The 27,989-nt window shown below is 44.9% G+C and overlaps 2 protein-coding genes across 5 annotated transcripts; one reads left to right on the top strand and one right to left on the bottom strand.

Annotated features, from left to right (window-relative positions):
• Positions 1-28: 28 nt before the first annotated feature.
• Positions 29-4,963, bottom strand: ap5m1 (adaptor related protein complex 5 subunit mu 1). Its single transcript, XM_020501187.2, has 9 exons — positions 4,858-4,963; positions 3,090-3,176; positions 2,295-2,955; positions 1,951-2,178; positions 1,710-1,849; positions 1,432-1,517; positions 1,193-1,305; positions 1,016-1,112; positions 29-903 (listed from the first exon to the last, which is right to left on the bottom strand). Exons 2-9 carry the CDS (start codon positions 3,155-3,157, stop codon positions 821-823), a joined length of 1,476 nt encoding a protein of 491 aa, XP_020356776.1. The 5' UTR covers positions 3,158-3,176; positions 4,858-4,963; the 3' UTR covers positions 29-820.
• Positions 3,662-22,841, top strand: exoc5 (exocyst complex component 5). Of its 4 annotated transcripts, none has more exons than XM_020501185.2 (18): positions 3,662-3,930; positions 6,536-6,630; positions 10,113-10,260; positions 10,490-10,684; positions 12,064-12,128; positions 12,403-12,431; positions 12,533-12,642; positions 12,868-12,912; positions 13,042-13,182; positions 13,275-13,357; positions 13,859-14,068; positions 14,709-14,856; positions 16,449-16,557; positions 16,714-16,834; positions 19,943-20,029; positions 20,138-20,246; positions 20,415-20,630; positions 20,787-22,841. In XM_020501185.2, the coding sequence occupies exons 1-18, from the start codon at positions 3,904-3,906 to the stop codon at positions 20,973-20,975; spliced, it is 2,127 nt and encodes a 708-aa protein (XP_020356774.1). In that variant the 5' UTR covers positions 3,662-3,903; the 3' UTR covers positions 20,976-22,841. The 4 variants fall into 4 exon arrangements, 3 of the variants coding, with proteins under 3 accessions (XP_020356774.1, XP_020356773.1, XP_031644015.1); XR_004202730.1 differs by lacking the exon at positions 3,662-3,930 and adding an exon at positions 4,108-4,357 and having other exon boundaries at positions 20,138-20,329; XM_020501184.2 differs by lacking the exon at positions 3,662-3,930 and adding an exon at positions 4,127-4,357.
• The last annotated feature ends 5,148 nt before the right edge of the window (positions 22,842-27,989 follow it).

Here is a 27,989-nt window from a genome sequence, read left to right as displayed (position 1 = left end):
TAAATAAAAATGTACACAAATGCAGACATTATTGTATTAACGTCAATATTTAATTGCAATAATTCAATATTTTCTCTTTCCAGTACTAATACTCTTTAGTAAGATTCAGTTGAATAACCATTATCTGTATTTAAAGCTAGAATCCTTAGTAGCTACATCCATTTTTGGACATACATTAAGGATATATACATTTATACCCATTGATTCTTGAAGAATATAACTTATAAATTACTTAATTCAACAGTCATTAGAACCAAAAATATAAGATTGTTTTACTCCAATGTTTGTGAACAATGTAAAACAAAAAGCACTGTATAGCCTCAAAATATAGTTAAAACTATAATTTTGATATCATGGATAGTCAGTCCTTGCAACCATAGCTATGTCTATGATTTTGGGAATGGTTACATTTCTAAAGACCCATCCCTCAGCTTTATACCAAAACAGAGGTGGGGTGGACACTTTGTTGTTGTTTCAATTAAGGATTCTAGCTTTAAGGCATATTCTTTCACTGAAAATTGATTGGTCTGTTCAGTACGGATGAGAAATTGCATTTTGCGTCTTAGATGAGACCAAGGCTGTCAGAAGAACGGCATATACAAGCCATTCAGTTACAGCACTTTGACCATTGTGTTCATAATGTTGGATGCTGTTTGCGTATCTGTTTACACAGATTCAAACCTTGTCACCAGAATCGAAAGCAGTGTCTGTTGTCCAGCAATGATCTTATGCTCTGGAGATCCATCATGTGTTTGGCCCATCCCAGATATGGACGAAGTAGTAATTTCCTCGATGCTGGTCTATACTGTACAGTTCCATCCTACAGCATCATGTGTCCGGAGGACACTGGTGCAGTTCCAGATGAGTTCCAGATAAAGTATTCTGAGGATAACAACTCCCGGGCTGTAGAGAGAAGAGAGAGCGCACATTCAGGCTTCACAAATACATATTTTTCATAAATATATTTTCATAGAAAATAATTAAACCAGCATTAGAACCCAAATCTCTCACTCACATGTGACTATACGAGGTTTTGCAGAGGAATAGACCTGCACTGAATGCTGGTCCACACAGCATCCAGACAGAGTCAAGTCTGGCACTCGGAAGTACAACTGAAAAACATGAAGGAATGTTTTTTCTGGTATGTTTAGTTTTAGATGCATCTCCAATGCCTAGAAAGAATCTGACTTACTTTGATGTAGGCTGTAAGGTCTGTGCAGAGAGGATCTGTAGGTCCTGGGAGCTCCCCTGAAAAACTCACACTGCCCTCTAGTGACACCTCGCGGGACTTGGGGAACTTCTGGCCTAAAGAGTGGCAAGGCAGAATATGCACGTTGTTTTTCCATAAACAAAGGGTATTTGAAACTTAAATATGTGGTAAACTGGGTCATTGCACAGTGTAAATGTTGTCCCCAGAACAATGAGACGTACCGAGGACCCAGACCAGCAGGTTCTTCTCCTTGGACACTTCCAGCTGTCCTGAGCTCACTTTCACATCCACACTACCCATCTGGTCCCTGCAACAACACAGAGGTTCAGAGGTTAAACGTAACCTCAAGTCGAGATGTGTTTCTTTACAAGATTCCAGAAACACTGCATTTCAAGCAACACTAGAAGGGATGATTATGTGTAATAAGCTACTATATTGACATCAGGAAGTGCATCATCAATGTGAGATGTTATGTATTGTTTATATGTGCATAGGTTACCTGTTAAAGAACGGCAGATGTGCCTCACAGTACTCAAAGCTGTTCCTCACACTCTCGTGAAGTTTCAGACTCACAGTAATACACAACTGGTTGTCATCATCCTTCAGCTGATAGGTGCCTAGGATAGGAGGCACGGGAACCTGAGAAAATACATCATTCAATCTGACGAGATGAAGACAGCAATGTATGAAGGAGTGAATGCATGTATTTAGCTATTTTTACAAGCTCTGGACTTGTGTACCTGAGATGTGTAGCTGCAGAGCCTGAAAGGCTCAAAAGGAGGGGAGAAGGGGAACTTGTAGGGGCCAGAGAAGGCAGAGCTGTCACAGTCCTCAACACTCATGGCAGTCAGAACACTGGCATCCAGTGAAGACACACATGGGTGGACCAGGACATCCATCAGTGGTGAGCCATTGGGTGGCAGTGTGAGAGTGACCGTCACATTGGGAAGGACCCCTTCCACTTCACACTGATGACACAAAGGGAAAAAAGCACAAATGGGTTAGAGAATGAGTAGACAGCAGAAGGTAACAAGAAACTTCAGTATTACATTACCATAGACATAGACAGTATCACTGTGCTCACCTTGCAAGTCACTGTGCCATAGACATCCCAGAGGTCCTGCCTGTTTCGGTTTCCATACTGCATGGAGCGCACCATCTCCGTTAGAGCTACATTCACCACAGCCCGACCACGGTACACCCCTGTTTTCCAGGCTGGCTGTTTCTGGGTCCCTGCAGGAGTGGGCATTGCTGATGCTGATGAGGCCCCAGGCTGAGGGATGTCCAGTGGGGTCCCGAGGGGGCAGATCTGCAGGAGGATAGAGGGCATCATGGCCAGGCGAGAGGTCAGCCCCTCTCTGTCAGGCTTACTCCCAGACCCACAGAGGAAAGCCTGCAGGCCCGCCAACAGTGTGAGGCCCTGGGAGACAGAGAACAAGCTAGCCAGAGGAGGCCGGGGATCAGCGGGGGCATCCACCACGGCCAAACAGGCCAGGATCAGAGGCCCCTGGGAGATGACCAACAGTGGCCAAAGGACCCCTCCACTGGGGCCTTCTACATGGAGCTCCAAGGCTGGTGAGCGCTGCTGGTGGAGACAGTCATCTCGTAGAGCCATGTAGGGTTTGTCAGAGTCAGAGAGGCCCAGCTCAGTGAGTAGGAGCTGGAGCACAGTGCCATCCTCTGGGACAGACACATACAATGAGCCGGCCATACACTTAGCACGCTGCTCCACTGTTGGGTATCGCCTGTGTGAGAAGCCAACACTTTTACCAACTATGCACATAGCCAAAACAGCAATACGGGACAGGTGTGAATTAACATACACACACATGATGGCATTACATTTTACACAAACAATGGAAGGAAAAACATTACAAACCTGGAAAAGCGCACTGCTACAGATTCTCCCCTCTCGTAAGATATAATCCACAATGCCCTCACACTCATTTTGTCCAGAAAAAAATGCCTGTAATTGACAGGTTATGCATACATATGATAACCACGTGTCTTCTGTGATAGATCTATGAGGGAAATCTTAAAGTAGTCCAACAAAGGGGGACATAACATTTTGCCTCATTTTAAACTTGCACAACTGAGTTTTCATCGATATTCTGTTCTGTTTTCGTTGCAAAATTAACTTCCTATTTTTACAATCATGTGACAGCCTGAACCAATCAGGATACTTTTGCGCATGTGTGTTTACGCAGTGTACCTACCGGTGTGTCACTAGTTACCACAAACACAAACATTATAATTTATTTTTTTACATTTTGGTATTCATTTAAGGTTAGGCATAAGTTTAGCAGTGTGTTTAGGGTTAGGTTTAAAATCAAATTTTGATAAGAGAAATTGTAGGCGGGGTTTAGTCATACTAATGGACACGCTCGAAATTGCAGCCGACTTTAAATGCGAGTCGAGACTGACTGATTTACAAATTCCCTTGCATCCTAAATAACTGCTCAATATTATTGATCGATTAGTCAGTCAGTCACAATTAACCCATGATACACCACGGTGTTGACACTCTCGAATACGGCCTAAGGTTATGGAAACTAGTGACGACCCGGAAGTAGAGCTGTTAAATGTATCAACAAAGTGCAAAACATAAATCCAGCTGATCAATCAGTCGGCTGTCATAACCGAATGTTCGTTTGCCTAAACTGCAATTTGTACATTGCAGATATAAGTAGAACATGGCAACGACTCCTCAACTATTCGAGGTAAAATAAACTGTATGTTCCCTTGGCCTAGCTGACTGCTAACTTTAGTGGTAGCTTAATAGCTAGCTAGGAGGATAAGTATGAGCTAGCCAACCCCCTGTTTAAACGTTAGATGAGTAGCGTTAGTTGAAATGTGAAATGTCTTAATTTAGGCTAACTAGCTAGCCAGATATAGCTATAAGGATTGGAAATTGTGCCTCAGCTAGGAAGTTGCCTTGCCAGCAGATCCGACCCGCTTGCTTACAGCTGCACTAGGGTCGGATAGGCTTCCTCTGTAGGTTAGGACACCACTGAGCCAGCGCGAGGTAAGGCTCGGAAAACGTACTTCAAAACAGGGATGAGAAATGCGGTGTACTCCGAATTGTCCCAACATCCCAACTGTTACACCGAAAAAAATCGGGAGTACAACGCATTTCCCAGGATTGAGGTACGTTGTCCGAGCCATATCTCGCGCCTGCTCCGTGGTGTCTTAACCAACACAGGAATCCTATCCGAACCCAGGCCTAGCGCAGCTGTAAGCAAGCGGGTCAGATCTGCTGGTTAGGAAGTTGCCCTGCTGTCCATTAGCTAGCTACGTTACCATTTGCTAGCTATTTTGCACTGACAGCTAGCTAACAAAGCTAGTTACTGTAGTGTTTACCCAGGCAGATGTTGACGATGTGATCATTTGTCAATCATTGTGTAAGTTGACTAGAGGGTTATACTACAAAGTAGGTTCAGTGAGTTAGCCAGCTAACTTGATAAACAACCAGAAATAACCGATTTGTTGGTCAATGAAGAAGGCTAAACTCATGTGTTTTAAAATGTTGAGCCCATTTCAAGTTATTTTAGAGCATTTAGACAAGTTAGCTGGTTAACTCATTGAACCTGATTTTTAGTATACCCCCCAGCTGTACCTTAACGATTTGTGATTGTTGCCAAAGTTACCTCTAGCTTGGGGGGCAAAGTACGGCCCTCAGGCCGTATCCATCAAGACGTATTACATTTATTATATATTTATTTAAAATAAAAAAACATTATCCCCAATTTCATGGTATCCAATTGGTAGGTACAGTCTTGTCCCATCGCTGCAACTCCCGTAGGGACTTGGGAGAGGCGAAGGTCGAGAGCCATGCGTCCTCTGAAACACAACCCAGTCAAGCCACACTGCTTCTTGACACAATGCCTACTTAACCCGGAAGCCAGTCGCACCAATGTGTCGGAGGGTACACTGTACACCTGGCGACAGTGTCAGCATGCATTCGCCCAGCCCGCCACAGGAGTCGCTAGACAAGGAAATCTCGGCCTGTCAAACCTTCTCCTAACCCGGATGATGCTGGGCCAATTGTGCGCCGCCTCATGGGTCTCCCAGTCACGGCCTGCTGTGACACAGCCTGGGATTGAATCCGGGTCTGTAGTGAAGCCTTAAACCGCTGCGCCACTCGGGAGGCCTCCGCAAATGGTTTGCAATTCCTCCGTTGAATTTCAAAATCCCGATGTGTTCCTCGAGCCAAAAAGTTTGCCCACCCCTGCTCTAGCTGCTCTATGTCTTATGTTATTGCCTAAGTTACTGGTTTACAGTAGGATTGGCTAGGTAGCTTGTCACGCCCCTAGATATCAGTGTTGGGGAGTAGTGAACTAGCTACATTGTTCAACTAGTCATTTAATGACATTTTGCAATAGCTTGGTGGTGGTTGAACTAAATTCAAATCTTGGTAGTTAATTACTTTTTGCCATGTTTTGGTGTAGCTAACTACTGTAACTGCACGCTACGTTTTTGCAAAAAGAAAAGATGGGTGAGGGAAAGAATTCTTTATTTTTTGGCATCAAACCTAGCTAATTCTCACTTGAAACACGTTGTGTGCCTAATTCTAACTTTGTTAAATAGGCTAAATCATACATTCTGTTAACATCTGACTATAGGGATCTGTTCTTGCAATTTGTTGTATATGACATTTCAGATTTAGATGTTATTTTTTCACTAAGTAGTTTGGAAGAAGTAACTTTTTCTAAGTAACTTTAGTTAAGTAAACTATGTACTTATAGTAGCTTAACTTCAGTGTGAAGTAATTGGTAGCTTGGTAAACTGTGCAGCGGTCTAAGGCACTGCATCTCAGTGCAGTCCCATAGGGCGGCCTACAATTGGCCCAGCGTCGTCCAGGTTTGGCCGGGGTAGGCCATCATTGTAAATAAGAATTGTTCGTAACTGACTTGCCTAGTTAAACAAACAAACAAAAATATTTTCAGAGTAGCTTCCCCAAAACTGCTTGTTATAAGCATTGAAACCATGTAGCCACTTGAGTGCACCTGTAATCAATCATTGACCATTTGACACAATAAGGGTTAATGTATGCCATGGTCTAGTCAACTAAACTCAACGATTTACGATGGAGTTGAGCAGCGACGAGTGTGGGCGGGTTGGAACTCCGACATCACATAAAATTACGTTTTTATAAAAAACTACCGATTTCAGCACCCAAAGATTAGCCCACAATTATACAGTCGTTGAGTTTAGTCGGCTAGCCAGGTTCCAGTATTGCTCATGTCACATCCCATGCTCACCATTTATCTAAGACAGTCTTGACAGGACAGAGATTGACACTGTCTGTGTGTGCTTGATCCACAGGAGCCCTTTGATGCAGATGAGTACATAGAGAGGTTGGCCTGGAGAACCCCTGGAGGAGGGTCCAAAGGCGGAGCTGAGGCATTCGACCCCAAAAGGTAGTCTTGTTCTAAAGACATGGCTTTATTGAAAGTTACCGTAATCATGACTCTTGACCTCTTTTCAAAAGACTAACTAACCCTAACACCTACCACCAGCCTAATCTTGATCAACCAGCAGCCAATCCCCTGTCTTATTGCAGGTCCTTGTGCTTCCCCTTTTAAGACCCCTACCTTTGTTTCAGCCTTATCCCCCTTTCTTAAAGCTCTAGTCCCAACCATACAACAAGTTCTATTTAAACCTCCATTGAAGATAACTCCGAGGCAGTGCGTAATGGGAGGCCACCGAGCTCTGAGTCATACAGTAACTGACAGCAAGGAAATTAATGTGCATTGGGAAGGGATGGGAGATGTCCCTAAGCTGAAGCCACTGCTGCGGGAATTAGCTAAGAGATTAAATACTCATCATTTTGGGACGTTTCCTAGGCTGTTAAATATGGTGCTGACTTACAACATTTGCTCCACAGTACTCACTTTAAATGCAGCTGACGTAGCTCCCAGTTTGTAGAGCTTCGTAAATGTGGGGACCCAAGGATTAAGCCCTCAATACTATGTATAAATATTAACTGAATGAGTGTAAGGTTAGTACAGTGGTCACCAACCGGTCGATCTCAATCTGCGAGGCATTCCTAGTCGATTACCAAACATTTCTGAAGAAAAGTCAATGATAAAGCCTTGCACTCCTATATATACAGTGCCTTGCGAAAGTATTCGGCCCCCTTGAACTTTGCGACCTTTTGCCACATTTCAGGCTTCAAACATAAAGATATAAAACTGTATTTTTTTGTGAAGAATCAACAACAAGTGGGACACAATCATGAAGTGGAACGACATTTATTGGATATTTCAAACTTTTTAACAAATCAAAAACTGAAAAATTGGGCGTGCAAAATTATTCAGCCCCTTTACTTTCAGTGCAGCAAACTCTCTCCAGAAGTTCAGTGAGGATCTCTGAATGATCCAATGTTGACCTAAATGACTAATGATGATAAATACAATCCACCTGTGTGTAATCAAGTCTCCGTATAAATGCACCTGCACTGTGATAGTCTCAGAGGTCCGTTAAAAGCGCAGAGAGCATCATGAAGAACAAGGAACACACCAGGCAGGTCCGAGATACTGTTGTGAAGAAGTTTAAAGCCGGATTTGGATACAAAAAGATTTCCCAAGCTTTAAACATCCCAAGGAGCACTGTGCAAGCGATAATATTGAAATGGAAGGAGTATCAGACCACTGCAAATCTACCAAGACCTGGCCGTCCCTCTAAACTTTCAGCTCATACAAGGAGAAGACTGATCAGAGATGCAGCCAAGAGGCCCATGATCACTCTGGATGAACTGCAGAGATCTACAGCTGAGGTGGGAGACTCTGTCCATAGGACAACAATCAGTCGTATATTGCACACATCTGGCCTTTATGGAAGAGTGGCAAGAAGAAAGCCATTTCTTAAAGATATCCATAAAAAGTGTCGTTTAAAGTTTGCCACAAGCCACCTGGGAGACACACCAAACATGTGGAAGAAGGTGCTCTGGTCAGATGAAACCAAAATTGAACGTTTTGGCAACAATGCAAAACGTTATGTTTGGCGTAAAAGCAACACAGCTCATCACCCTGACCACACCATCCCCACTGTCAAACATGGTGGTGGCAGCATCATGGTTTGGGCCTGCTTTTATTCAGCAGGGACAGGGAAGATGGTTAAAATTGATGGGAAGATGGAGCCAAATACAGGACCATTCTGGAAGAGAACCTGATGGAGTCTGCAAAAGACCTGAGACTGGGACGGAGATTTGTCTTCCAACAAGACAATGATCCAAAACATAAAGCAAAATCTACAATGGAATGGTTCAAAAATAAACATATCCAGGTGTTAGAATGGCCAAGTCAAAGTCCAGACCTGAATCCAATCGAGAATCTGTGGAAAGAACTGAAAACTGCTGTTCACAAATGCTCTCCATCCAACCTCACTGAGCTCGAGCTGTTTTGCAAGAAGGAATGGGAAAAAATTTCAGTCTCTCGATGTGCAAAACTGATAGAGACATACCCCAAGCGACTTACAGCTGTAATCGCAGCAAAAGGTGGCGCTACAAAGTATTAACTTAAGGGGACTGAATAATTTTGCACGCCCAATTTTTCAGTTTTTGATTTGTTAAAAAAGTTTGAAATATCCAATAAATGTCGTTCCACTTCATGATTGTGTCCCACTTGTTGTTGATTCTTCACAAAAAAATAGTTTTATATCTTTGTTTGAAGCCTGAAATGTGGCAAAAGGTCGCAAAGTTCAAGGGGGCCGAATACTTTCGCAAGGCACTGTATATATTTTAATTTAGAAGGCATCTTGCTCTGTTGGCAGTAGGTTCATTTGATTCAGAAGTTCTGCACGCCCGGTAGGCAAAGTGTTCCCATTTTGAACTACATTTCATTTGTCTGGCTGGACAAACTCTGCCTACCCGGCAGACCATGTTAAATCAAGTGTGCCTACTGCGCTGTCCAGTCTGTTAGCTAAAATCACTGTGCATACAGCTTCCACAACCCCACAGCAAAGTTTGATATTAGCCTAGGTGAGATTTCATAGCTTTTAAAACCTCGACCAGAGAGAGACTGTCAAAGAATATAGCAAAGAGCTGGTGTTTTTATGAGTGAGTTCATGTTTCTGTTTTTATTCAACCCTTTTTGAAAACATAAATATGCTTTTCCCTACTTCCACTCGCGCTGCAACTCCAAGGAATGAGTATCGATAGACCTGCGTCTTTTATTCATTGTGTCAAGGAATATTTAACTTTTTCTGGTCATATGCACAAATTCATGTTGTTCCTGAGGCAGAAACATGATGCCCCCTCTCTCTGGTCAGTCTCACCGGAGGAAAGGAGAGAGCAGGGACCATGAGAGGCAGACCCCTCTGCTGTGCTCTCCCTCTGCTGAGACTGACCATCGGATGCAGGTACCATCACTCTAGTAAAATAAAAAAGCCAATTATTTAAATGTATGCTCAGCTGTACCTCGCAAGTGATAGAACTTATCTATTTTGTTATCAAACCTCGAGTTTTGAAATACAATATGGTCTGAGAAGAACAATATTGGCAGGCCAGTCATATAGCCAAATGCTGTGATTATGTACTAGGCCTACGGCACAAACCTCATTCCTACAGAACTGTTTGTTTTTTATTGCATAGGCTTACACTTTTTAAGTCATGTTTTTTTTTTTTTAATCTGAGTGGTAGATCTTGGCTTGCATTTTGACCCCGAACGTGATCTTGACTCAAAGGTTGGTGACGATTGAGTTAGTAGGACAAATCCAACCCTAAATGACTCACCCATGCTAGTATACTAAAGCATTTTGTCTACCCTTTGTTTGCTGTGAACTTATGGCTGGAGATTAAGTTGAAGGCCAGCTTGTAAGTGAACTCATGGCTATGGAGAGTCTAGACCAATGTGAGGTAGGCCTGCAGTCTTTTAAAGCCCTTGTCCTGCTTCCCTCCTAGGCTGCTGGAGGAGTTTGAGAACCACATAGAGGAGCTGAAGCAGCTAGATGAGAAGATCCAGCGTCGGGTGGAGAAGCTGGAGCACCAGTGTCACAGAGAGGCCAAGGAGTTTGCCCACAAAGTGCAGGACTTACAGAGGAGCAACCAGGTCAGTTTCACAACCCACTGCACCCACCACAACCTCAGATCCCCAGCCTTTTACCCTGTAGACGGGCACGTTTTGAAGAGAATGTTAGAATCCAGTGTAATATAAAAGCATTATGACCCTTGCTACTTTTGAAAGCCCTGCCATCATGCAAGATTATGTTTATCCCCATTCATTAATCATGTCACACAATGTGGGACTTCTTTTTGCACAACTCTCTGTCTCCATACAGGTAGCCTTCCAGCACTTCCAGGAGTTGGACGAGCACATCAGCTATGTGGCCACCAAGGTGTGTCACCTTGGCGACCAGCTGGAGGGCGTGAACACGCCCAGGCAGAGGGCGGTGGAGGCACAGCGTCTCATGACCTACTTCAATGAGTTCCTGGATGGGGACCTGCGCAGTGATGTCTTCAACAACCCAGAGAAGGTCATGATACACACATTACCATCCACCCTCGTGTATTCTTAGAGATGGACCTTTTTTATGTTTTTCAAAAATGAAAAAGATTGACCCTTGAAAATAACACCACTACAGCAGTGAAAGATGTTAAGAACTGAAATAAGTCAATGAACAGGATTGAGGTAACCACACATTGTAATTTGTGGAATTGATCCCTTTAGTTGGATCCCTGAGCTAATTTGGATTAATCAACTGGCCTTTACTTTTTGACAATAGCTAGAGGATTGACTACCATGGATGTCAACATGCTCTTGTCTGTCTTAATCGCATTAATTGCAAGGTGTGAGAGAGAGCATTTTTTTGTTGTTGCTGTTGACGGTCTTGGTCATCACCATTTTGTCCTACTACAGCTAAATGTGGCATGGGAAAGCACATCAAAATATATTTCTTATGGGAGAAAACTGGGCCTAATTAATCTACGTTTCCGATAAGAGTTCAAAGCCATTTGAGTGACCTCACTATCAACCCTCAAAAGTTTGATTGGGGATTGTCAAAACGGTTTAAGAGCGAGTGGGGAAACCGTAATCAAAGCGGGCGGAGAGTCTGGAGGTCAATCTCAGAGACGGGACCTGGAGATGGGATGGGAATGCTTCCAGAGAGGCATGGTGGGAATATCGGACGGATCCCTTTTCCTGAGCATACCTCCAGATGAGGGGGAAAGAGGAAAGCTGCGAGTGAATAGCTGAAGGGGGGATGGCTCTGCTAATCCTTCTGAAAGGGAGGGCTGGGCCGCCAGCGAGGAGACAAGTGCTGCTAAACCCTGACTGCAGAGAGACGGCTACATTACTTACATGGGATTTAGCTAATCTTAGCTGGGGGACAGATACTTAGAAAACCTTTGCCGCGCAGAAAGGCTGGATCCTCCTCATGGGAGCGGAGTAATGATGTTAGCTGAGGCAGGCATCTGCGGGAACAGAAGAGTTGCGGACGGCGGGCCTTTACTAGGTCTGGGGTTTTCAGCCAGCGTGTATGTCAGAGGGAGGGGAGTGGCGGGTTCTCGACAGGGCCCATTTTTTTAAGAGATATCCCTGGCCGGACAGATTATTGAAGGCGATTTAGGCTGCAGTGGGATTAGAGCCCATTCAGAGGAGGCATGCCAATAAAGAGTTAGATATGCTGCTAACCCAGGGCTGCTGCTGCGGATGCTGTTAGCCAGGTGAGCGGCGGCTGCTTGTTATCAGCTCCATGGTGTACAGGGAGGAGGAGGAGGAGGAGGAGGGCTGGTTTAACATGATCTCCTAAGTGGAGATGCTGCTACTGTTGGTCTGCTCTCTGTTTGGGTGTCTATTTCTTATGTTTCTCTCTCTCCCTCCCGACTCCTTCCCCCCTATTTCTCCCTTTCCCAGATTAAGGAAGCTGCTGATATCATTCAGAAGTTGCATCTCATAGCGCAGGAGCTGCCGTTTGACAGGTGAGTCGTCCTGGAGGCAGCTTTACACGAGCTCTGTGGTACAATGTAAACAGTATCGGTGCTGCTACTCTGTGCCTCCAGCCCAACCAGACTAGTTTTGTAAATGTTGTGTTGCATTAACTAGTGTTTCTGAGTGAGAGAATACATTTCACTTCAAGTCAGAGGGACTACAAATGGCACACATGCAAGATTACATTGACATCATTTTGGTTTTGAGTCTTTTTAATCTCCAATATCCTCTTTGGTGAATGCCTCTATTCTTGTCCTCTTACAGGTTTGCAGATGTCAAGGCCAAGATTGCAAGTGAGTGGTTGCACTCAAAATGACCTTTGTTGCTGATTGATCAACAAATGATCGCACAGCCATGCTAAGAAAGGCAACTCAATCTGAATGTGTCTCTCTAGGTAAATACCACGACCTGGAGCGCCAGCTGGTCCAGGAGTTCACGGCGGCCCAGCGTAGGTGCGAGATTGGCCGCATGCGGGAGGTCGCCGCAGTCCTCTTACATTTCAAGGTGACCCACAAACACTGGACTGTTTTGATACGTCTCCATATTAAAGAAAGATTAGTGTTATTGTTTGAGCGGTGTATGTGTAGTAGTAGTGCATATTGTAACTTACAAATATGCACTTGTATCTCATTTAGCGTCTATGCAACCATGCATCCAGTTTGTTCTTTGGAGATGTTGGATTGTGGTAGTGATGCAGGTGTGATTGTGACATGTCTTTGTTTCCTGCAGGGCTATGCGCACTGTGTAGATGTTTATATCAAGCAGTGTCAGGAGGTGAGTGTGCAGTGTTCAGTTGAACATGAACCCTTTCATAACAGTTTAGTATAGAGTACCTGTGTGCTTCTGTTGTAGTCTCACCACAAGTTGTAGTCCTGAGGTCTGTAATTAACTCTGTGTGTTCAGGGAGCGTACATGCGTAGTGATGTGTTTGAAGACACGGCCCTCCTCTGCCAGCGAGTCAACAAGCAGGTGGGCGAGGTCTTCCAGAGCCCCGAGACCGTCATGGCCAAACTCATCCAGAACATCTTTGAGAACACACTACAGGTATAGTGAACAATATCTGCCACTAGATTTGCCAGACAATACCTTCTCTGACCCAGTTCTGTTGGACTGACTGAGCAGCTTTGTGTTTCCAGGCTCACGTGAAAGAGAAGCTGGACGAGACCCGCCGCTCTGACATAGAACAATACCTCAAAAACCTCTACGACCTCTACACCAGGTAATGTCTGTTCACCTTTGAACTCTCACTCTTAAAGGTCCAATGCAGGCTTCTTTTTTTTATATCTCGATACCAAATCATTTCTGGCTAACAATATGTACCTTACTGTGATTGCTTTAAATTAAAGCAATTTCTCAATCAATAATTTTGCTAGGTCTGTCTGGGAGTGGACTGAGTGGGGAGGGGAAAACTGAAAACTAGCTGATATTGGCAGAGAGGTTTGGAACTCTAATTGGTCTATTAACTTATTTACCACCTGGTGATGTCAACAGGCAAAACTCTATCCCACCACAACAGGTTGACATTTCAGTCAATCTTTTCAAACAGCTCTTACTAAAAGGGAATTTTCATTTTAACAGTATTTTTGCAACCTCATAGTGTGGAAATATATATAAAATACAGGAGATCACGTTTTTGACTGCACTGGGCCTTAATACCTGCACTAATACCTCATACCCTCCAGTCTGACCATTGGTAATCTTGGCAACCCTGTGTCTCCAGGACGACAGCCTTGGCTGCCAAGCTAACAGAGTTCAACCTGGGCTCAGACAAACACACGTTCCTGTCCAAGCTCATCAAGAACATCTTCTCCACCTATCTGGAGAGCTACATTGAAATGGAGAAAGATTACCTCCGCACACGCAGCACCATGATCCTGCAACGCTACTACGACTCCAAGAACCACCAGAAACGCCCACTGGGTGGGGGCAGGTAGGAAGTGACTGACCACCTCTACCCTAGAGCCCCCATGACCATCCCCTCTCTCCTCCGTCTTCTCCCTTTACCCTGAACTTCCTTCTCCGCCTTGGTGTCAGACCTGAGTTGTATTAAATAGTTAAATGGCTTTAAATAGTACATCCCGCATCTCTCCACTCCTCATATCAAGGTCCTGTCTTTTAGTTCAGACTCCTCCCTTTTCCTTAATGGTGTAATGGTGAGGGAGTTCTGTTAATGACCTGGGTATGGTGAAGCCGGTTAGTGTTGAATGCATTTGTTTTAGAACCGTGCTGCCTCCCGGGTGTGAGCCAGGTGCCCTGTTTTGGCCGACGACATAGTCTGCTCAAAACAAAAGTGGCGTAGTTTAGGCACTTGGAGTAGTGAGTAGGATTCTGTGTTTTCACGTGCAAACATGATTGCTTTTGATGAAAAGGCTTTATCTGCCTTCCCAATGAACCTTTTTGAAAATTGAAGCATTTTATGGAGAAATAAGAAAGTGGTGTTTTTCTGAATGATGCACCATGCTGCTTTGTTGACGACATGACAGAGGTGCAGATTTCGATTTGATAAGGGCACTTCTCCGTTCACGTCACGGGCCATAGCCCGGTGCACTTAATCAAACCCCCCCCTTCAGTATCCAGGAGCTGAAGGAGCGGATCAGACAGCGCACCAACCTGCCATTGGGGCCCAGCATCGACACCCACGGCGAGACCTTCCTGTCCCAGGAGGTGGTGGTCAACCTGCTGCAGGAGACACGCCACGCCTTCGAGAGGTGCAACAGGGTGAGGCTGCTACGCTGCCCCCTACAGGAGAGACAATAACACTGACTGCAGTGATGTCACAGTCTGTACTGAATTATCATAACAGGATCCTTTGTCACAGTGATCATACAGTTGAAATCGGAAGTTTACATACACTTAGGTTGGAGTCATTAAAACTAGTTTTTCAACCACTCCATACATTTCTTGATAACAAATTGTAGTTTTGGCAAATCGTTTAGGACATCTACTTTGTGTATGACACAAGTCATTTTTACAATTGTTTACAGACAGATTATTTCACTTATAATTCACTGTATCACAATTCCAGTGGGTCATAAGTTTACATACACTAAGTTGACTGTGCCTTTAAACAGCTTGGAAATTTCCAGGAAATTATGTCATGGCTTTAGAAGCTTCTGATAGGCTAATTCATCTGTACAAACAATAGTACGCAAGTATAAACACCATGGGACCACGCCGCCGTCATACCGCTCAGGAAGAAGACGCATTCTGTCTCCTAGAGATGAATGTACTTTGGTGCGAAAAGTGAAAATCAATCCCAGAACAACAGCAAAGGACTTAATGAAGATGCTGGAGGAAACGGGTACAAAGGTATCTATATCCACAGTAAAACAAGTCCTATATCAACATAACCTGAAAGGCCGCTCAGCAAGGAAGAAGACACTGCTCCAAAACCACCATAAAAAAGCCGGACAACGGTTTGCAACATGGGGACAAAGATCATACTTTTTGGAGAAAAAATCCTCTGGTCTGATGAAACAAAAATAGAACTGTTTGGCCATAATGGCCATCATTATGTTTGGAGGAAAAAGGGGGATGCTTGCAAGACGAAGAACACCATCCCAACCGTGAAGCACGGGGGTGGCAGCATCATGTTGTGGGGGTGCTTTGCTGCAGGAGGGACTGGTACACTTCACAAAATAGATGGCTTCATGAGGGAGGAAAGTTATGTGGATATATTGAAGCAACGTCTCAAGACATCAGTCAGGAAGTCGCAAATGAGTCTTCCAAATGGACATTGACTCCAAGCATACTTCCAAAGTTGTGGAAAAATGGCTTAAGGACAACCAATTCAAGGTATAGGAGTGGCCATCACAAAGCCCTGACCTCAATCCTATAGAAACTTTGTTGGCAGAACTGAAAAAGCGTGTGTGAGCAAGGAGGCCTACAAACCTGACTCTGTTACACCAGCTCTGTCAGGAGGAACGGGCCAAAATTCACCCAACTTATTGTGGGAAACTTGTGGAAGGCTACCTGAAACGTTTGACACAAGTCAAACAATTTAAAGGCAATGCTACCAAATACTAATTGAGTGTATGTCAACTTCTGACACACTGGGAATGTGATGAAAGAAATAAAAAGCCAAAATAAATAATTCTCTCTACTATTATTCGGACATTTCACATTCTTAAAATAAAGTGATGATCCTAACTGACCTAAAACGGGGAATTTTTACTAGGATTAAATGTCAGGAATTGTGAAACTGAGTTTAAATATATTTGACTACGGTGTATGTAAATGAGGCCTTTGCAGTAGGTCCCTGTAGAGTGCTGCGAGGAAATCAGGTCCTGTCTCTGTGTGTTGTGAACCAGCTCTCAGATCCCTCGGACCTGCCCAAGAACGCCTTCTCCATCTTCCTGCTGCTGGTGGAGCACCTGTGTGTGGACCACATTGACTACGCACTGGAGATCGGCCTTTCCGGTACACACAACTCTCACTAACTGTCACTAACACAGTAAAGGTCGAAAAACCTTTTAGAAACATTGAGTAAATCCTTTTTACGTGTGGGCGTAAAATGAATCTTCTCTTGTGCCTTTTTAAATGGAAAGTGTTTGTTTCTCTCGCCTCTCTCTACAGCCATTCCGTCAGCTGATGCCAAGAATGCCAACCTTTACTTCCTGGATGTAGTTCAGCAGGCCAACACCATCTTCCACCTGTTTGATAAGCAGTTCAATGACCACCTCATGCCTCTTATCAGGTTAGCATAGGGTGTGTCCTGTCAATTACACCTATCCCCCCCTGTCCCATACTGCAGTCTATTGCTAGCACAGACTGGATAATTTTCCGAGATGTCTCCGATGGCGTTGAGGAGTACACCACATCAGTCATTGGCTTCATCAATAAGTGCATCGACGACATCGTCCCCACAGTGACCGTACGTACATACCCCAACCAGAAGCCATGGAGTCTGGGTAGCCAGACTGGATGTTGATGACAAAAAACAGATGTATGGAATGGGTCACAAGGTTAAGATTAGTATGAAAGATGCTGTCTGCTGTTAATTCTAAGTATCTAATTATGTAGGGACCAGGGTCTGGCTCTGGAGTCGTCTCTCCCTGGTACCTTATAGAACAGAAACATTAACTCATGTTCTGGAATGCGGTATCCCCAAGGACATCGTATATCTCCTGACAGTGTTATCTCCCAGAGGCCCACTTTCAGTTCACACCGACACAATAGAGTTATAAGAACCCTCTATTTTGTTGCATAAAAACAACCGTTTGATGCAATAAAAGTATTTTAACAATCTTGCAATTTTGCTCTCACACTGCACTGAGCTAAAGGTTAGAGCTGTCGCTTTCAAGGAGCGGGACTCTAACCTGGAAGCTTATAAGAAATCCCGCTATGCCCTCTGACGAACCATCAAACAGGCAACGCGTAAATACAGTACTACACCCGCTCTGACGCTGGTCGGAATTGGCAGGGTTGGCAAACCACAGTCTCCAAAGGGAAGCACAGCCGAGAGCTGCCCAGTGACACTGGCTAGTTTAGCTCGTCTAATAGGCTAATGTATGTAAAGTCTTTAAACAGGTCAACATTCACAAGGCCCCAGGGCTTACCAGGATGTGTACTGCGAACATGCGCTGACCAACTGGCAAGTGTCTTCACTGACACGTTCCACTTCTCCCTATCCGAGTCTGTAATACCAACGTGTTTTAAGCAGACCACCATAATGCCTGTGCCTAAGAACACTAAGGTAACCTGCCTAAATGACTACCGACCCGTAGCACTCATGTCTGTAGCCATGAAGTGCTTTGAAAGGCACCATTATCAACACCATTATCCCAGAAACCCTAGATCCACTCCAATTTGCATACCACCACAACCCCAGGCAATCTCTATTGCACTCCACACTGCCCTTTCCCACCTGGACAAAAGGAACACCTATATGAGAATGCTATTCATTGACTACAGCTCAGGGTTCAACACCATAGAGCCCTCAAAGCTCATCAATAAGCTAAGGACCCTGGGAATAAACACCCCCCTCTGCAACTGGATCCTGGATTTCCTGACAGTCCATCCCCAGGTGGTAAGGGTAGGTAACAACACATCTGCCACACTGATCCTCAACACAGGGGCCCCTCAGGGATGCGTGCTCAGTCCCCTCCTGTACTCCCTGTTCACTCATGACTGCATGGCCAAGCACGACTCCAGCACATTCATTAAGTTTTCCGATGACACAACTGTGGGAGGCCTAATCACCGACAATGACGAGACAGCCTATAGGGAGGAGGTCAGAGACCTGGCAGTGTGGTGCCAGGACAACAACCTCTCCCTCAACGTGATCAAGACAAAGGAGATGATTGTGGACTACAGGAAAAGAGGACCGAGCACGCCCCCATTCTCATCAACGGGGCTGTCCAGGCACACCAAGACAGATATGAAGAGGGCACAACAAAACCTATTCCCCCTCAGGAGACTGAAAAGGTTTGGCATGGGTCCTCAGATCCTCAAAAGGTTCTGCAACTGCACCATCGAGAGCATCCAAACGGGTTGTATCATTGCCTGGTATGGCAATTGCTCGGCCTCCAACCGCTAGGCACTATAGAGGGTAGTGCGAACGGCCCAGTACATCACTGGGGCCAAGCTTCCTGCCATCCAAGACCCCTATATCAAGTGGTGTGAAAGGAAGGCCCTAAAAATTGTTAAAGACTCCAGCCACCCTAGTCATAGACTGTTCTCTCTGCTACCACACGGCAAGCAGTTCCGGAGTGCCAAGTCTAGGTCTAAGAGGCTTCTAAACAGCTTCTACCCCCAAGCCATAAGACTCCTGAATATCTAATCAAATGGCTACCCAGACTATTTGCATTGCCCCCCCCCACCCCTCTTTTACACCACTGCTACTCTCTGTTATTATCATCTATGCATAGTCACTTTAATAACTCTACCTACATGTACATATTACCTCAACTAACCGGTGCCCCCGCACATTGACTCTGTACCGGTACCCCCTGTATATAGTCTCGCTGTTGTTATTTTACTGCTGCTATTTAATTACTTGTTACTTTTATTTCTTATTCTTATCTGTATTTTTTTAAACTGCATTGTTGGTTAGGGGCTCGTAAGTAAGCATTTCACTGTAAGGTCTACCTGTTGTATTTAGCATTTCACTGTAAGGTCTACCTGTTGTATTTAGCATTTCACTGTAAGGTCTACCTGTTGTATTTAGCATTTCACTGTAAGGTCTACCTGTTGTATTTAGCATTTCACTGTAAGGTCTACCTGTTGTATTTAGCATTTCACTGTAAGGTCTACCTGTTGTATTTAGCATTTCACTGTAAGGTCTACCTGTTGTATTTAGCATTTCACTGTAAGGTCTACCTGTTGTATTTAGCATTTCACTGTAAGGTCTACCTGTTGTATTTAGCATTTCACTGTAAGGTCTACCTGTTGTATTTAGCATTTCACTGTAAGGTCTACCTGTTGTATTTAGCATTTCACTGTAAGGTATACAGAAATATATTTATTATATGAAAATACAGCCTTTGTGAAAAGTGTGTGTGTTTGAGCTTGTTCACGCTTAACAGTCCAGTAGGCTGCTGAGCCAGCTGTGGTCAAATGTTTTAACTTTCCACAGTTCCCTCTCTTGGGCTGTTGTATTCAGCTCATGTGACAAATAAGATTTGATTTGTACTGTACACTATTACTGCCTCTTACGGTTTGATAGCCTCCCCTTGTTGTTGTTATTATTATTGTTATTCACTAACAGGTAGCGACTCTGTAGCAAGCTTCATGTTTTCCAGATAGTTGTTCTGTGCTACTTTGTATTACCGTTGACCTTTTATGGACCTTCTCTCTCCACCAGCTCTTCTCCCAAACTGACAGAGTGCCTGCACAAGAAGAAGGAGGTGATTGAACAGATGGAGGTGAAACTGGACACCGGCATAGACAGGTCAGTAAACCACTGTTTTTTTATGTTATCAAAAACATAATGGGAAATTAGTGAATGTATTATATTAGTGTGTGAGGGGTGGTTGTCATGGTGTTGTCCTCTCTGCAGAACGCTGAACTGCATGGTGGGACAGATGAAGCACATCCTGGCTACGGAACAGAAGAAGACCGACTTCAGGCCTGAAGACGAGAACAACGTTATGATCCAGTGCACCGCAGTAAGGAGTGAACTGCACCCAGCCTCCACCCCTTGTCTCATATGCAAAGCAAAGAGGAACTGTAGTCGGATGAGTTTTAAAAAGTAAAAAACAAATCAGTGCCATTTCACTCGACCTGTGACTCCCAACCAGACGGTCTGATGTCCCCTTCCTGCCTGTGCTCCCCAGGCCTGCTCCAAGGTGTGTGTGTACGTAAGTCGGCAGGTGGAGCGTGTGCGGAAGTCCATGGACGGTAAGAACGTGGACACAGTGCTGACGGAGCTGGGTGTGCGTTTCCACCGCCTCATCCACGAGCATCTGCAGCAGTACAGCTACAGCTCCATGGGAGGCATGCTGGCCATCTGCGACGTGGCCGAGTACCGCAAAAGTGCCAAGGACTTCCGGGTAAGAGGTCACACCAGAGTTAGCATTACAGCTGTAGCAACAATTTACATCATAATATTAAGCGCTAGTAATGCTACTGAGTTAATGCTAGCTAGCATACTGGCTTGGGTTGGATGTCGTAAAAGTTCTGTGTATGGTTGACTGTCTGTCCCTCAGGTTCCTTTGGTGCTGCAGCTCTTTGGCACGCTCCACGCCTTGTGTAACCTCCTGGTGGTCGCCCCCGACAACCTCAAACAGGTTTGCTCCGGCGAGCAGCTTACCAACCTGGACCGGAACCTTCTGCACGCCTTCGTCCAGCTGAGAGTGGACTACCGTCAGGCCAGACTGGGACGCCACTTCAGCTAATGGCCCCGGTCTATGGGTCACTGTCCAGCCCTCTGTCCGTCCGTCCATCCATCCAATCACCAGGCCCTATGATTTCACAAGATTCACCATGGAAACAGAATTCAGCCAACCTGGATGTTAGTCTTTCATTCTCATCTGCAGTAGCACCTTTTGCTTGTTTGTCCGTCTTAGAGGCCAAGAAAGACCACTGTCATTCACAGTTGGGCTACCTGCATTTTGCCCTTGATTTCTGCAATGCAAAGATATATTGACTGAGCTCTCTTGTTTCTAAATACTAATCAACCACACCACCGTAGAAGATTTTGTCATATTGCCGGTAATATGGACCTTTATTTCCAAGATTTCTACTTTAAAATAAAGAGACGTTTTGATTGTGCCAAATATATGTTCTGTGGCTGCACTTGTCCACAGGAACAAACTCTAAAGCTGCAGTATAGGGAAGGTTGAACTCTGCATAGCTCAGGCATGTCATGGCAATGACTGACTGGAACAGCCACCCCTCATAGAGAACTCCCAGAGGAATCTACTTTACTCTCACCACCACTACCATCTCTCTCATATTGCTCTCCCTTATCTCTCTCTTGCTCTCTCATACACTATATGTACCAAAGTAAGTGGACACCCCTTCAAATTAGTGAATTCGGCCATTTCAGCCACACCCGTGGCTGACAGGTGTATAACGTTGAGCACACAGCCATGCAATCTCCATAGACAAACATTGGCAGTAGAATGGTCTTATTGACAAGCTCATTGACATTCAACGTGGCACTGTCATAGGATGCCGCCTTTCCAACAAGTCAGTTTATAAAATGTCTGCCCTGCTAGAGCTACCCTAGTCAACTGTAAGTGCTTTTAGTGGGAAGTGGATATGTCTAGGAGCAATAACGGCTCAGCCGTGAAGTGGTAGGCCTCTAGACTATTCTGTGCTTCCAACTTTGTGGCAACAGTTTGGGGAAAGCCCTTTCCTGTTTCAGTATGACAATGCACCTGTGCACAAAGCAAACTCCACACAAAAATGGTTTCTTGATATCGGTGTGGAAGAACTTGACTGACTTGCACAGAGCCCTGACCTTAACCCTAGCGAACACCTTTGGGATGATTTGGAACGCCGACTACCAGCCAGGCCTAATCGCCCAACATCAGTGCCTGACCTCACTATTGCTATTTTGGCTGAATGAAAGCAAGTCCCCGCAGCAATGTTCCAGCATCTAGTGGAAAGCCTTCCCAGAAGAGTGGAGGCTGTTATAGCAGCAAAGGGGGGACCAACTCCATTTTAATGCCCTTGATTTTGTAATGAGATGTTTGATAAGCAGGTGTCCACATACTTTTGGTAATTTAGTGTATCTCTCCATATCTATATCTAACCAAGCCTGGTATAGAGCTCCGCTGTGCCTGGCAGATAGTCACATGACCACCTCTCTCCGACCCCTGACCTCAGGGCAGAGGTGAGTGGTCATCACACTGCGCTGTGATCCCAGCCGTAAGCATGTCTGAGAACCACTCAGAGGTCCTGGGTGGTCTGTCTGTGGCTGGGATGATGGGTAATTGCCTAGATCGACACCTGTTCATTCACAGGGGCTTACGATCCATCCTTTGTGGCCTGGATCAGTCCTGAATCAGGGTCAGGACACAGTGAAATGTTGCTCTTCAGTGCTTAAGGAGATAATGAGTGAAAGTTAAGTGGACTTCATAGGGAATACGGGAGGCCAGGGAGGGTCAAGATCATTGTGCCTCGGCTCTCACATGGTGGTCATTGACTGTCAGTGTCAGTTAAGATCAAACCTGAAGTTCTATTGTCTTATGATGCTGTTCCCAGTGTACTGCTCTTGACCTTAATCAATGATTCATAAAAAACGTTTTGTTTAATTAGCGTCTTTACTTCTAGCACAACCTTACTGGTTCATTTTCATAAACAGTCAGTTGAGTTTGAGATGTTAGTACTGTTATTTATTTGTACTATTTTCTACATTGTAGAATAATAGTGAAGACATCAGAACTATGAAATAACACATATGGAACCAAAAAAAGTGTTAAACAAATCTAAATATATTTTATATTCTTCAAAGTAGCCATCCTTTGCCTTGATAGCTTTGCCCACTCTTGGCATTCTCTCAAACAGCTTCACCTGGAATGCTTTTCCAACTGTCTTGAAAGAGTTCCTACATATGCTGAGCACTTGTTGGCTGCTTTTCCTTCATTCTACAGTCCAACTCATCTCAAACCATCTCAATTGGGTTGAGGTAGGGTGATTGTGGAGGCCAGGTCATCTGATGCAGCACTCCATCACTCGCCTTCCTGGTCACATAGACCTTACACAACCTGGAGGTGTGCTGGGTCATTGTCCTGTTGAAAAACAAAAGATTGTCCCACTAAGCGCAAAGCAGATGGGCTGGCGTATCACTGCAGAATACTGTGTTAGCCTTGCTGGTTAAGTGTGCCTTGAATTTAAATCACACCTCCTCCTCCATGCTTCACGGTGGGAACCACACATGCGGAGATCATCTGTTCACCTACTCTGAGTCTCACAAAGACACAGTGGTTGCAACCAAAAATCTAACATTTGGACTCATCAGACCAAAGGACAGTTTTACACCAGTCTAATCTCCATTGCTTGTGTTTCTTGGCCCAAGCAAGTCTCTTCTTATTATTGGTGTCCTTTAGTAGTGGTTTCTTTGCAGAAATTCCACCAGGAAGGCCTGATTCACGCAGTCGCCTCTGAACAGTTGATGTTGAGATGTGTCTTCCTTGAACTCTGTGAAGCATTTATTCGGGCTGCAATTTGAGGTGCAGTTAACTGTAATGAACTTATCCTCTGCAGCCGAGGTAACTCTGGGTCTTCCTTTCCTGTGGCGGCCCTCATGAGAGACAGTTTCATCATAGTGCTTGATGGTTTTTACGGCTGCACTTGAAGAAACTCTTGAAATTTTCCCGATTGACTAACCTTCATGTCTTAAAGTAATAATGGACTGTCGTTTCTCTTTGCTTATTTGAGCTGTTCTTGCCATGATATGGACTTGGGTCTTTTACCAAATAGGGCAGTCTTCTATATACCCCCCCCCCCCCCTACCTTGACACAACACAACTGATTGGCTCAAACGCATTAAGGAAAGAAATTCCACAAATTAACAAGGCACACCTGTTAATTAAAATGCATTCCTAGGTGACTACCTCATGAAGCTGGTTGAGAGAATGCCAAGAGTGTCCAAAGCTGTCAAGGAAAAGGGTGGCGGCTTTGAAGAATCTCAAATATAAAATATATTTTGATTTGTTTAGCAAGTTTTTGGTTACTACATGATTCTACGTGTTATTTCATAGTTTGTCTTCACTATTATTATACAATGTAGAAAATGGTAAAAAAGAATGAAGAAAAACCCTTGAATGAGTAGGTTTGTCCAAACGTTTGATTGGTACTGTACCTCTATGAGTCATTGGGTATTCTTAACATGCCAGACTTTCTTCCTGAAAGAGTACAGTTCTCCTCTAGTCTACAGGAACAGAATTTGTTCGAGGGATTAGACATCTAGCGGTTCATGAAATGTGTGCAGTTGTCATGGACTGGAGAGACAGGGCGAGATAGAGATGGTTGAGAGCTCAGCCACAGCTCCGGCTGGCTAGTGTTGTGTAGAAGGTACACAGGGTGCTGAGTAAAGTCAAACAACACAATTAATTAGGCTAATATTAATATTATCAATGTCACTGAAATTCAATTCTCCCAGCCCTAATCACAACTACGTAGCTTGTAAAAATGATTTTGTTAGGCCACGGCGCAAACACTGGGCCTTTTCCAAACATTTGAAAACTATTTGTTTTTGTGGCGATTAATACATGCTGCCTGGGGAAGGGTTGGGGTAATGGGCCCCAGCCGGGGACGATAACTGGAGAGGAGTTGAAGGGAGAGGCACAGGCTGCCCCCAGGGATGCCCCGCCTGGGCAGATGGGAGGGAGGGATGTTGTTTTGGGGGAGTGTTTGAGCAGGTGGAGGGGATTAGTAACACTGTCAATACTGGAGAGCTGGATAAGACTGTTCCCTCTTACTCATCAGCTGCCACAGTTTGAGCAGTTCCTGCATAGACACACACATCCAGACATGTTTACACACACATGCACACACACAGGGTTATCTGTCTGGAGAGGGAGACAAAACACGGTTATTCTTGTTCTACGTTGTCAAACCTCTGGTTGAGGAAAATATATTTCCTGCTGCTTTTTCTTGTGCCTATTACAAGGCAGTCCAGGATCTGGATTTAGAGAACCGTATGTAACTTCTGAAGACCTAACACTGCCCATGTTTTTTTTTCTATCAATCATCTTACCTTCCAACAAGGAAATCCAAAATATTTATCCAAACCCATTCACTTTCCCTCCACACTCTTTCCACCTCTCTCCCTCTCCTCTCCTTCCCCTTGAGCTAGATGCTCACCCAGCAGGCTCAGGTAGAGCTCAGCCAGCTAGTACACCTGTATTAGTGCCCTGATACGGAGTGCCCCACTACCAAACCTTCCAACCTGCAGTGTCACCAGGATAATTATCTGTCACACCCTCAGGAAGGGGGATGTCTCCTTGTCAGTCAATTTGTTTGCGGAGTGCGTTATTGTATTCAAATTCTGTTTCAGACTCTAGACTCTTGAGTGCTCCACTTTCTATGTACAACTGCAACAACTCTTAAAACTCCTTTCATTGTCTGTTCTGTTAAGAGGAAGTTTGATTCCTCCAGTCCTCTGCTCTGTCCGTCAATATCATCCTTCTCTCCCCAAGTCATATTCTCCCCCCTCATCCACACTTAAGCACCAGTCTTCCAGCCACCCCCTTCTCCCCCCTCATCCACACTTAAGCACCAGTCTTCCAGCCACGCCCTTCTCCACCCTCAGATGTCATAGCACTTTCAGTTTTGTCCGCTCTGTCTACGCTACGAGCCCAACTAGTCCTCCAGCATCCCACAAATCCCTGCTTTCGGCGTCTCCGTAACACGCCGGTCCTCCCTCTGCCTCCTGGAGCACTGACAATAAAGCATTACAGCAGTCAATCCATGTCAACAACAGCTTCGCTTAATTCCTGCTAAACATGTTTAAGCTAAATCTTCAGCTAATGATCCATAGTGATTAGCACTTGCTCTTTCGTCTCCCAGCAGCTTGTATCAATTTCACTTATGTATTTGATTTTCCTGCCATCATCAGAGAGATGACTCAGGTGTGGGAGGGGGTTAAGGATTCCCCTTCAAATTAGTCACCAAGTAATTAACACTTTGTGTTCATGCAACACCCCTCATCAGAATATTTTACATGGGAATCAGAGTAATGATGCCAGAGCCAGCAATAACTGGTGCTATTCAACTGCCTGTTGTCACCAACTACATTTCATATCAGACATTTGTCACTTGGCATTTAAGGCTTAGAAAGAGGGAGTGGAGATATACAAAAGGAGTCCTAGTGCATAGTAGTCAAACGGGAGGTTGGACACAGCTATGATAGGGGTTGTACATAGGGTGCTATGATAGGGGTTGTACATAGGGTGCTATGATAGGGGTTGTACATAGGGTGCTATGATAGGGGTTGTACATAGGGTGCTATGATAGGGGTTGTACATAGGGTGCTATGATAGGGGTTGTACATAGGGTGCTATGATAGGGGTTGTACATAGGGTGCTATGATAGGGGTTGTACATAGGGTGCTATGATAGGGGTTGTACATAGGGTGCTATGATAGGGGTTGTACATAGGGTGCTATGATAGGGGTTGTACATAGGGTGCTATGATAGGGGTTGTACATAGGGTGCTATGATAGGGGTTGTACATAGGGTGCTATGATAGGGGTTGTACATGGGGTGCTATGATAGGGGTTGTACATGGGGTGCTATGATAGGGGTTGTACATGGGGTGCTATGATAGGGGTTGTACATGGGGTGCTATGATAGGGGTTGTACATGGGGTGCTATGATAGGGGTTGTACATGGGGTGCTATGATAGGGGTTGTACATGGGGTGCTATGATAGGGGTTGTACATAGGGTGCTATGATAGGGGTTGTACATAGGGTGCTATGATAGGGGTTGTACATAGGGTGCTATGATAGGGGTTGTACATAGGGTGCTTTCCATTTGAAAGAATGGGTTGTTGTTCATGTGCTGACCCTTCCAAAAGCTATTCTCTAGGATGTCACTATGTGAGGGGCTTAGAACAGGAGTCAGGAGGTGGGCATCGTGCCATACCCCCACTTACCCGCCAGGCTCTCTTGATGTGCTGCAGATGTTGCCCCGGCCTTGACCTGCTGCCCAGAGTGTACCAGCAAGGCCCAACATGGCACAGGTTTCATGCCACCTTCAGTCTTGGGCAGCCTGGAGCAGCACTAGGCATGGTGCCATTGGTCTCCTCCTTCCCTCTGTCTTGTTATACCAAAGGCTGAGTCCACTGTGGCCCAATTGAGCCCTCCCTTAAATCATTTAGTCATACCATCCTTTTGATAATATTAAACCAATGTGCCATAGTGTGCTTGGTTCTCCCTGCTCCTTCCCTCTATTCCATAAAAACTCTATTAATACAATGTTATTGTGGAGGGTTTTCTGGAGCTGCTGTCTGGCTTGGTGCCTGGGCTGTGCACGCTCTTGGCTGGACTCGTCTGTTTGACTGCTCCACAGGAACAGACTGGCGCTCTGACTGAGGGCTCTGTCTCCTAGGCCTGCACACACAATCAGCTAAGCATGGCTCTGTCTCTGTCTGTGATAAACAGGGTTGTCTTCTTACAAGAAATCCCAATATGAATTGTCTCATTGCAAAGGGCTTGCGCTTGTCAATAGATAAGAGTTTTCGTAGCTAATCTGCGTCCCTTAGAGACACGCGCACACACACACAAAGCAATAGCTAGGTTTAATAGTGCTCATCCTACCCAGGGATGTGAGCAGTTAGGTGTCTGGATCATGGGATTGGGTTGTTTTCAAATAGAAACATCTGCAGCATGCTCCTGAATGTGGCGCAGTGGTGTCACTACAGTCCCTGGTTCAAATCCAGCCTGTATCACATCTGG

Source organism: Oncorhynchus kisutch, linkage group LG14 (genome assembly GCF_002021735.2).
Source record: "Oncorhynchus kisutch isolate 150728-3 linkage group LG14, Okis_V2, whole genome shotgun sequence".
In the NCBI taxonomy this organism is placed as follows: domain Eukaryota; kingdom Metazoa; phylum Chordata; class Actinopteri; order Salmoniformes; family Salmonidae; genus Oncorhynchus; species Oncorhynchus kisutch.
This window is presented reverse-complemented; position numbering and strand designations above follow the sequence as displayed.

Bases quoted from the DNA above. Each gene is read 5' to 3' on its own strand.
- ap5m1 (XM_020501187.2), bottom strand. From the start codon at position 3,157: ATGAGTGTGAGGGCATTGTGGATTATATCTTACGAGAGGGGAGAATCT. The intron at 2,179-2,294 runs GTGAGCACAGTG...TTGTGTCATCAG, and splicing joins ATGGCACAGTGACTTGCAAG to TGTGAAGTGGAAGGGGTCCT. The intron at 904-1,015 runs GTGAGTGAGAGA...TTCTCTCTACAG, and splicing joins AAAACCTCGTATAGTCACAT to CCCGGGAGTTGTTATCCTCA.
- exoc5 (XM_020501184.2), top strand. From the start codon at position 4,268: ATGAGAAATGCGGTGTACTCCGAATTGTCCCAACATCCCAACTGTTAC. The intron at 10,261-10,489 runs GTCAGTTTCACA...GTCTCCATACAG, and splicing joins ACTTACAGAGGAGCAACCAG to GTAGCCTTCCAGCACTTCCA. The intron at 16,558-16,713 runs GTACACACAACT...CTCTCTCTACAG, and splicing joins ACTGGAGATCGGCCTTTCCG to CCATTCCGTCAGCTGATGCC.